This window comes from Leptonychotes weddellii, chromosome 15 (genome assembly GCF_054177405.1).
Source record: "Leptonychotes weddellii isolate Sample4059 chromosome 15, ASM5417740v2, whole genome shotgun sequence".
NCBI lineage: Eukaryota > Metazoa > Chordata > Mammalia > Carnivora > Phocidae > Leptonychotes > Leptonychotes weddellii.
This window is the reverse complement of record NC_138383.1, coordinates 27,198,470-27,209,418: the sequence shown is the minus strand read 5'-3', so window position 1 is coordinate 27,209,418 and position 10,949 is coordinate 27,198,470. Positions and strand designations below refer to the sequence as shown.

Here is a 10,949-nt window from a genome sequence, read left to right as displayed (position 1 = left end):
CTAAAACTAATGATGTAATGTATGGGGATTAACATAAGAATAAAAAAAAAAAAGGATAAGATTAGGGTCTTAAAATTCAAACACAGACTGTAGTCTGTTTGCCTCAAAAAGTTAAACCAATGGTCTTCCTTAAGGGGGAAGGGCAAGAAACGAGGCCCGCTCATGGTGGGCACTTAATAACTCGTATGGAGTGAGTGCGTTAGCCCCACCAGGGAGCCAAACGGGGCTCAAAGCTTTTCGGTAACTTGCCCAAGATCACACCTGTGGGAAGCTGGGATGGCCTGCAAAACTCCGGGTCTAGAAGTACACTGTGCCCACACAGAGATGCAGATGGCCTAGCGCACGGCCTCTGCTCCGCGAGGCTCCAAACAGAAGCTCAAGTCCAGAGCTGGGAACCTCGAGTCTCCAGGGAGGCAGCCACCCCGGCTTCTGGTTCCCGGGCCCCTAGCAGCGCTGTGGTGCTAAGAAGGGGGGTGCTTTTAATCAAGTCACCACGCTGAAGGCCTCCACACCCTGCCCTCACGGAGATCTTCCAACATGTCGTGAGAGTCTGAGCCCGGGCCTCTATGGGAACAGGGCCCAACAAAAGCCTCATTGTCCCTCTCCACAAAAAACCATTTCTGGGTCAATGAAGTTGCTGACCCTGGGCCCACTCCCTTTCTGCTTCCGTGGGCCTCAGCCAGGAGGGAGGCAGGAATACCTATTAGCTCACCACCCTTTTCGTGCCAGGGCTTTTATTCCAAAGGAAAGAAGTTTCAGATTTATACTCCAGCTCCAGAAAATGCAGTGCCTCCAGGGTGCCAGATCCCCCCGGCGACACAGGCTCCCTCTGGCGCTGGGCACCCCGTCCCCCCAGCCCCGTTGCTGGGGAGTCAAGGGCTTTGTACTCCTCCGCATCTACAAAGAAAAGCAGGTGAACAGAAACCAAGCTACTGTGTTGATTAGTATCTCAAGAGACAGCACCGGAATGGGCGCTTCCGGAACTCAGTTAGCTCTGGGGGAAAAAAAAATTAAAGCACTCTCCTTGCTTTCCTGTCAGAAATAAAATTAAGGTCTCAGATCGATGTTGCCAGGGCTGGGGTATCTACGGGAATCTTTAATGGCCTCCTCTGCATGTTTTCAAATAAGCATTCCCCTTCAACCTTGCCCTTTTAATTGGTTATTTGCGAGGTCATGTTTGCACCAATTTCTCGGGAAGGCTAATGCTGTTTATTTAAGGAGAAAATAAATGTGCAGACAGCTCCAGGGGCTGGTCTCTGAAAGATGGCTCAGGGTGGGGGCTGCAGCTCTGTACCCCGCTCCCTCCCCTTCCACCCTCCATTGCTGCACATCCCTGCTAGACTGGAGGAGGTCCTGAGATGGCTCAGGTGACAGGTCAGGCCTTGAGGGAAACGTGCTATTGGCTGGGGGTGGGGTGGGGAGTTAATAAAGTGGCACAGCCCCGGGGCAAGGCCCTACAAGGGAGTGAAGACTCTGGGTTGCACCCTTCATGGTGGGTACATAGAAGCCTGCTCACCCCCCTTACACAGCCCTGGCTTTAGAATGAGCCCAGTTAGGAGCCCAGCACCCTGGGTTTCGAGCATCTAGTGGAGGGGTACGTGGAGATCCATTTATACCACTGTAGGATTTGGCAGTTCTTCCACATTCTAACTAAAGCGTGCCCAACTTCGAGAATGCACGTAACTGTTTTCCCACAGAGTCTCTCCAAGTACCCAAAGGCAGCAATTAACATCCACATCACAACCACAGCGGTTGCCCTCGCCCCACTCCCCACATCCCTTCTACCTGGGGTGGACAGGAGGAGACACAATCATACTGAGTTGCTACCCCATTCTGAACACTCTCTCCTAGAGTCCTGGTTTATCAGTAACTTTCCTAAGCAGTTGTCCCACACTAATATGGTCCATTGTGGGAAGAGAAGATTATCACCTGACCCAATCGAGACCCTTTACTTCATTAAAGAGCCCAAGTGCCATGCTTGGTGGCCACATCATCCCATCATCCTACAGACTGGACTGAAAGTTCTGTGTAGCCAAGACCCTTGGATGGCATTCATGGCCCTATTAAAAGACCGGCTGCAGATGCAGAATTGGGATCAGTACTAATGATGATCAAGCTATTGCTTTATGGTCTCTAATAAACCCCTTGATACATCTCAGACTTGGGGTGGCACACGATGGGTGCCCAATGCCATCGGCAGCGTGCACAGGGGACGAGAGGCAGATTTGAGAGGTGGGGACCATGCAAAGGCATGACTGCAGCAGCTGAACTCCAGTGTAGGCACGGAGGCCCTTGAGCCACATCACCAAGTGTCCTCACCAGCCGTGACTCCAGGAATCCCTGCCGCCCTTCCTACCCCGTCCAACAACCCTCTCCCACCCAGAGGGACTTCTTCCTCCATCCCACAAAGTCCCAGCTATGGGCTGGAGAGTTCCAACCTTCTTTCCCAGGTAAGGTCAGAATGCTAGACTCCCATTAGGAAAAACACACACATACATTATCTTTGACATCCCACACCTACGAAGCAAGCAACGCCTTTTCATTTTTCATTTAGTTTACACCTTTGTGAAACTCCTTTTACATTCCGCACCCCGTGCACCCCCCACCCCCAGCTCTGGTGAGAAGGCCCCGATGAACAAATAATTACAGGGCAATCCTGAATCATGTCTAGCATACATAAAACAGTCAGTCTGGACTTCAGAGGTCAATTTCAAAAGTGACTGTCTGGCAGGTAGTCAGGACATTAAGGGCTCTTTTTCCTCCTTAGAAAAGCATTATCTTCTATCACAGTTTCAGCGACCTCTTACTGGCACCGTTTTAATAAATAAACTGATTACGCAAATTACAGAGACCTTCAACTTCAGCCAACTGCTTTTTGGGACCAAGACGCCGGGCAAGCTTCGAGGGAGAAGCAGAGCTCCGTCAGCTCCACCTCGTGGAGGTGAGCCTGCGGAAAGCTCCTCCCTCAGGCCACACGGGCCCAACAGGTGCCCTTCCAACCCCGTGGCTCCTGGGAGGGCACAGTTACCCTGGCAGAGGGCCCTCTGCGTAGGGGGCCTGCTGGTGACGGTGCTCTTGGAGGGTCACGAAACCACCCGGGCTGCGGTCAGTTCAGCAGAGGGGCCGGTTGGGGAGCCAATGACTGTCTCAGAACCACTGGCTCTCTCCAAAGCCATCAGCATTGCACTTAACAAACGACCCTTAACAGTAGCGAGAGGAGTCCTCCAAAACACTGAGCTTTATCGTCCTCTCCCGGTCTCCGTCCCTTTGCCTCTGGCAACGTTCTGGAGCAAACAGGCCTGCTGGGGAATGCAAGCCACGGGAGGTAAGAAGGCCCGTCTCCGAGTCTCTCCTCTGCATGAATTCCCTCTCCAGCTGACCTTCATCAGGCTTGACTCATTTTCCACTGGACCCCCAGCCACCCAGCTCTCCCCTGATGGGCCAGATGTGGAGGGACCGGCAGTGCGAGGCTCATGAATCTAGAGGCCTGAGGTCAGAGAGAGGGACAGCTGAGCCTCCCCTGGAATGACACTCGCGGTGGGGGCTCCCTTCCCTGACGAGGAGGTGAACATGAGATATATTTCAGCAACCCCCATCCCCACGTTCCTCCACCTTCTCAAGCAGGGCTGATGCAGGGACAGTGGGGACAGATCCAAACCATGCCACCCTCCCTCCCTCTCTCCGGCTCACCCCTCAGCCCTCTGCCTCCCAAAGGGTGAACTGGAAAGGACAGCACTTTGTGGTGTCTTCCCTCCAGCCCCTCCTCACCAGCCCCACTCTGGGATCAATACCTAATGCTGAATTTAAGATCTTATCTGAGTTTTGCAAGGATAAAGCAACAAACTTTCCCCCAGTGATTAAATCCTTTGATGATCAGCCCAATATTTTTCAGACCACCTCTAACAGCTTTTAGAGAGCAAATGAAATGACTCTGAGAAAATTGGAAAGACACCTTCTTTCTCTCCCCTTGGGCACAAAGAATCTCATGGAAGGCCCCAGCTTTTATCAGCCGCTCAGCTCCTACCTGGCTGCAGGAACCTGCTAAGTGGCCATCCAAATCTCTACATGCCTCGGTTTCTCCATCTCAAATGAAGGTGCATCATAGTCCAGCAAGAAGGGTAGGCAGAGAAGCACCAATAACAAGGAGGTGCTCAAGAGTTAAAATCACCAAATCCCCTGCTTTAAACCACTGCCTTGCAAGTGTACTTGCAGAGCAGCTGAGAACAAGGGCTCTGGGTCAAACAGGCTGGGTTTACATCCAACTAGGGATTCTGGGCAGCTGGGTTCACCTCTGACCTTCATAAAGATTCAACAGTACGTGTAGGCGCTGTGCTAAGCACGGGGTATAGAACTGCTCAGGAAGCACTGGCTGTTTCTACCAAGAATGTTAACATGGCCTGGGTAACACAGAATCCACTGTACCAACCACAGATCCCCAGATCCCCCCCTTCAGGATCTGCTAGGAGTGCTCTTGGAAGATGGCCCCCAGCTGTCTGTTCCCTCCAGGATGTCCTCAGGGCAAGTCCAAGGTCACAGGTGCTTCCCAGGGTGGGCCGCATCCTGTGACAGATCAACATCAGGTGTAAGGTCAGCCCTTTCACCCCACTGGGGCCAGCCCTAGCTTCAGAATCCCAGGGCCTCACAGATCAGCTTCTCCCTCTGCCTGCTGCCCCCTGAGGGCACCCCTGTGTGCTCATCTTCATCTCAGGGGACCCAAAGACAACCCCTCACCTCCCTCTCCTAGCTAAAAAAATAAAAATGAAAAAGGACTTAATCTTGGACACTCTCTCAGTTAAAAGGCTAAAAGCCAGAAACATACTTCAGGTCCTGGAGCTCATCAACCCCAGCTCCCCCATTTTGCAGAGAACGAACCTGAGGTGTCAGAGAGGTTAGGAAATGTGCCCCAGTCAGGTATCAAGGGGACAGCAGGAGCTTAGAGGTCTGCTCTAAGCGGAGAGTGGGGGAAGACTCCACACCTCTGTGTGGGTCCCATTCTGAATGACCTTCTTCTTGCTTCCACGGGGGAGGACATATATCCTGGAAGGGCTCATTGTCTCCTGTTCCCCTGGATTCTTTCCCAGGGCGTGAGTGAGGTCCAAGTACAGATGTAAGAGGGAAAGAAATACAGGCTGTCGTTTCTGGGAACAGATGTAACTGAGGGCCACGCTGTCCCTATGGGACTAACGGGGGGCCAGGGGCAGGGCGTAGCCACTGTGGGGCGAGGAGTAGATGCTCAGCCCTGACCTCACGGTGGCTAGAGAAGTCGGAGTGGTCCCGTGAGCCCCGCAGACACGACTCCCCGAATCCCAGGCCCAACCGTGCAGTGTTCCCGGATGACAGCTGTCCCAACTCCAAGGGCACACAGGTGGTTTTCATAAGGCCCGGCGCTAGGCTGCCTGACGGGGTTGTGCTGGGAGTTAGGTGCGTGGGTGCTGGGCAAGCACCATGGAGGCACACGGGGTTAACGGTGTGCACCTCTTTAAGAAGAAAGCTCGTGGTTCTGCCAGCCCGAGAGGTGTCTTGAACTTCTGCTACTGCAGTACTTTCTTCTTGATAAGATAATGGGAAACGGGAAGCTTGAGGAGGTGAAGGTAAGGTTGGGGCAAGGTGGCTGCTGGGAGGATTTTCTTTTCTTGTGCTTATCACCTGATTCCAAATGCACATTCCATCAGGCCAGGGATGGGGGACCCACTGTTCCATATGGAGGATATGTGCTTCTGTGGTGACACGGTCTTTTTTTTTTTTTTAAATTCTTTCCCCTCCTAAATGCTCTGAACCACTTAAGCATTACCCCAGCATTAGCACCCAGTTCAAAGAGAAACTCTCAGCTATTCAGAGGGGCTGGGAAATGGGGGTGGGGGGTGGGGCAAAGCTCCCACCTACACAGAAAGAACACCAGGGAGCAGGTTTCTGTACAGGAGGGAAGGGGAAGGAGGACGTCAGGGCCTCCTTGTTGAAACTTCCTGGCACACTTTCCCTCCTGCCTTCTCTCCCCACACCCCCCGGGCTACACCCACTCAGGCCAGCTCGGCGGGTGGGCGGCCTGCACGGCAGCCCTGGCCCCACGCTCAGAAGGGCTCCACTCTGAGTTCAATGCTCTGCTGTCACCTTGAAATTCTTAATGCTTTTTTACTAAGAGGCCCCATTTCTCCCCTTGTTCGGGCTCCACGAATTATTCAAGTCCTACATCCGGGACAGGAATCTTACCCTCTGGCAGGGCAGGAGGGTGCTTGGGCATGCACCCGGGGCTGTGCCTGGCCTCCTTCCTGCCAGTGCCTCCCAGAAGTCCTGACTCGGGCGAGCGAACAGTGCCATCCTTGGAACCACTCTGAGCTCAGGGCCATAAAAGGGACCTCCCTCCACCTCACCAGAGGAGTCACAGAAGGATGCTGCCCAGCACCACACCCAGCGCCCTGGAGAAAGGGAAGGGAAGAGGCACCACCCATAGCAGGAAGCCTTTGGGTTAGAAATCAGGGAGAACCTTCCCGGGCCCCCCCTCTGGGGCTATGCCCGGAGGGCCCAACGCCCTCAGTGTGAACCTGCCTGCGTCTGTTACTAGTTGAATAACGCGACACGGAAAGTCACCGGCCCTCTCAGGCCCCCCAGATGACACGCCTCCTTCTAGGCAGGGCTGTGAGGGCTGCACGAGATGATTTTTCATCCCCTCCAATACAGGGCCTGATCTGGAGCAGATCAGAAATCCCTTTATTGGTGGATATTCAAAAAAAGAGTGATAAGGCTACACTGCCTAGAAGCCACTCAGGACTCTTCCAGGAGCATGAATTCTAGCACGGAACACCAATGCCACACTCAGACGGGCCTCGCCCACCCTGAAAACAAATGGATGAGAATGCTCTTCTTAACAAGCCCGTCCCCATGTGAAGACCACAGAGAAGGAGCTGCATTTGAAATCAGCAGTCCTAGGGATGAGCCCCTGCTCTGACCTGGGGTGTGTCCCTTACCCCCTCTGAGCTTCCGTCACCTCAGATGATGACAGTGAAAACAATAATGATAAGAGCTAAACTAGGCACCATTGATATGTGCAGCACTAGACTCTCCAAACAACCCTATAGGGAAGTACTCCTTTATCCCCATTTCACAGATGAATAAACTGAGACCAACAAGATAAACAAGTGATTCTCCCGAAGTCACAGGGCTGCTGTGAAGATCAGATCAGATCATGCACAGGAAAGCAGTGCTCGGACACCCCCCCACACACACCCTGTAAGGATGATGGCAGAGAATAATCACGAACTGCCCCTTTCCGCACCCTGTTCCCCTCCCGCTCTCGGCTCTCAGGATGCTGAGCAACGCAGAGGACAAAGCAATCATTCCACACCCGTAAGCTCTTCTTTTCTTCCCTCTCCTTCCCCTACTCCTCACCCTCCACCCCTCTCCCCATCCCTTCCCAACATATCCCAACATATCCCAACATGGATGCCCCAGTTTTCCACCCTCCCCTCTGAGGATGCTGTGGATGGACACCCGGGAAGCCGGACTGCCAGGCACACTCAGGACAGCCCCTCCCCCCCTGCCCCCCCCTCCCGACCCTCGTCCTCCCTTTCACTCAGGCTGCCTGCTCCCAACAGGAGAGGCATACAGGCAGTGCTTCTAATCACAGGTGACAGCAAGAATGTAAACAACACAAGAAACATCTAAATGCAATCCAAGTGGCAAGGAAACACCGATCCCTCTGGCTCCTCTCAAGAATGCTGCTTCCTGCCACCTCCCTTCCGAATCGCAGCTCCTTAGTGCCCCATTCATAGGAGCCCCAGAAACCAGGAGCTTCCGGAGAACAGGAGATGGAACGCCAAGCCATAACCTTGGACTCTACTTCCTCTGGGAGGATTTTCTAGATTCGTCCAATTTTTTGCTTAAAGCAATAATTTCAACGTGTTCCTTTCTTGGGGAGGGGAGGTATGGAGGTCAGAAACCCCTCTGACAATCTGTTCAAAGCTAGGAACATCTCCCAAGAAAACGCAAACATCAAACAGTTTGTGTCATTTCAGGGGTTCACAGACCCCCAATTTGAGACCTATTTTCTAAAACACGGATAGGACAGGAAGAGCACAGGAGAAAAAATGAGTAAGTGCGGAGCCCTCTGAACATTCCAGACGTGCAAACGGGCGCTGCCACGTCTGCAATCCCCGTACACGTCGAATAAACCTACAAGAGGGTATTTTTTTTCTTTTCTGACTTGTCAGACTGACAGTGTACTTCTAAACCACCTCCTTCAATGCAAATTGAAAGCTCAGCTGAGTAATTGCTATGAATAATTTTCACCTGGATCCCTTAGTGCTCAGGTCTAGCAAAGACGAAGAAAGCCAGGATCAGAAAGGGATATCAGAACACGAGTTGGGTGTGGCTGATTTTTAACTGTCCAGGATCTGGACTCTGTGCTGTGGTGGCCCTCATGAATACAGATGTTCAAAAGCTGGGCAACTAACAGAAGGGGCAAACTTTTTCGGCTGGGTATCTTACCTCTGTGCCTGTTGGTCGTCTTATCAAACATCAGCATTGCGTCCTCCACCTGCAAAACAAACAGAAGGGAGTCTGCTTTAGGAATTTTGACAAAACATACGAAACGCTATATGCTGCTGGGGGAGGGTGGTTTCCACCCTCAAAGTCATAGGTGCTCATTAAAATTTATTTGAAAACACAAAAAATTAGAAAGAAAAATCACTGTCTTTCCATCTTCCCGCCCAGAACAACCGCAGTTAACATCTGATGTATTTCGCTTTAGGAAACATACACTGTATACCTATTTTAATATAGTTTAAATCATACGGTAATGGAATTTTCCCCTTGTTCTTTTTTTATATAATATTACAATATTGCAAATAATTCCCAAATGAGTACATCGTGAATATTATCTGGTTTTCTTCCCAATTTTTTTATTATGGTAAAATACACATAACATAAAAATTTCCACCTTCACCATTCTTAAGTGTAGAGTTCAGTGGTACTGAGTACATTCATAATGTTGAACCACAATCCCCACCCATCCATGTCTGGAACTCTTTTAATCTCATAAAACTGACACTCTACCCCATCAAATAATAACCCCACCCATCCCCTTCGTCCCCCCAGCCCCTGGCAACCACTATCCTATCTGCTGTCTTTATGACTGTGACTGAGGTCCCCCCATCTCCAGGGCAGACATTCCAAGACCCCCAGTGGTTGCCTGAAACTTCGGATAGTACTCAACCCAGTAAATACCATGTTTCTTCTTGGACATACATACCTATGATAAAGTTTAATTTATACATTAGGCACGGTTGAAAATTTAGCAATAGTAACAAATAATAAAATAGAACAATTACAACAATATACTATAATACAAGTTATGTGAATGTGGTCTTTCTGTCTCAAAATATCTCATTGTAAAGTTACTGACAAAGAGAGATGATAAGATGCCTACATGATGAGAGGAAATGAGGTGAATGACGTAGGCAAGTGACATAGCCTTCGGCTGCTACGGATCATCTGATAATCCATCAGAAGGAGGATCACCTGCATTAGGACCACGGTTGACCGCAGGTAACTGAAGCCATGAATAAGGGGGGACTATGGTATTTCATATAAGTAGACTCACACAGTATTTGTCTTTTTGTGACTGGCTTATTCTGTTTATCATAATGTCCTCAAGATTCATCCATATTCCACTGCACGTATATACCACATTTTGCTTATTCATTGATCCATCGACGGATACTCGGTTTTAGCTATTGTGAATAAACACGAATGTACACATATCTCCTTGTGTCCCTGTTTTCATTTTTTTTTGTGTGTATACACCCAGAAATGAAATTGCTAGGTCATATGGTAACTTTCCTTTTAATTTTTGGAGAAACTGCCATCCTGTTTTCCACAGTGGCTGTACCATTTTACATTCCCACCAAGAGTGCACAAAGGTTCCAATTTTTCCACATCCTGGCCAACACTTGTTATTTTCTGGAATTTTTTTTATAGTAGTTATCCTAATGGATGTGAGCTATTGTGAATTCTATCTTGACTGCAGCATGATACTTCATAGAGTGAGAAACCATTGCTTACTCAGTTATCCTTCTGTGGATATTTAAACTTTTTCCAGTTATACACAATGGAAATTTAATGCCTTGATTGCTCTGGGCTGAACTGTGCCCCCCTCCAAACTTGGATGTTGGAATCTTAACCCCCAGTATCTGAGAATGTGATTGTATTTGGAGATAGGGTCTTTAAAGAGGTTATTGAGTTAAAATGAGGTCATTAGAGTGGGCCCTGATCCAGTACTGACTGGGGTCCTTATACACAGAGGGAATCTGGATCTGGTCAGGTACAAAGGGAAGACCACGTGAGGACACAGGGAGAAGGTGGCTGTCTGCAAACCAAGGAGAGAGGGTTCAGAAGAAACCAACCCTGCCGATCTTGGACTTCCAGCATCCACAAGAGTGAGCAAATAAATTTTTGTTGTTTGACTATCCAGTCTGTGGTACTTGGTTATGGCTGCCCCAGCAAACTAATACATTCATACTAGGACCTTTACAAACAGATCAAAGAGTAGAAAGCACCAAAGCTATCCTCTGTCTCTCTTCCTCTTCCTCCCTCAGTCTTTCTAGGCATCCTGCAACCCTTTTGGATATTTCTAGCGATAAGATTTCAGGATCCACACTCAATTTCCATGCAGATCTCAAGAAAGTCACCCTCACTGAACCAGATTTGGCTTTGAATTCCACTCCTTGTACTTACGATCCAATTCTTTATTCTTCGACAAAACACCAAAATACCCTTCTATAGTGCAGGTATTGTCCTAGCCGATCAGCTACTCACCTGGGGAGGGTACTCAGTTTGTCCAGGTGAGCAGCCTGGTCTCTTCATTCATTTTGTGCCCGAGATTGGCAGTAAAACTACAACTCAACCCATGCGGTCCTGGACAGAGCCGCTAGCCAAAGGGCTCTGAGCTTGGAGCA

The 10,949-nt window shown here is 50.0% G+C and overlaps 1 protein-coding gene across 6 annotated transcripts in view; it reads right to left on the bottom strand.

The window, feature by feature from the left end:
• The window catches only part of MSI2 (musashi RNA binding protein 2), a 387,828-nt gene that overhangs the window by 135,233 nt on the left and 241,646 nt on the right, over nt 1–10,949 (bottom strand). For all 6 annotated transcript variants that reach the window (XM_081805262.1, XM_081805261.1, XM_081805264.1 and 3 more), the window contains exon 7: nt 8,482–8,530. In XM_081805262.1, coding sequence (XP_081661388.1) covers nt 8,482–8,530 — 49 coding nt within the window. The remainder of the gene's footprint in view (nt 1–8,481; nt 8,531–10,949) is intronic.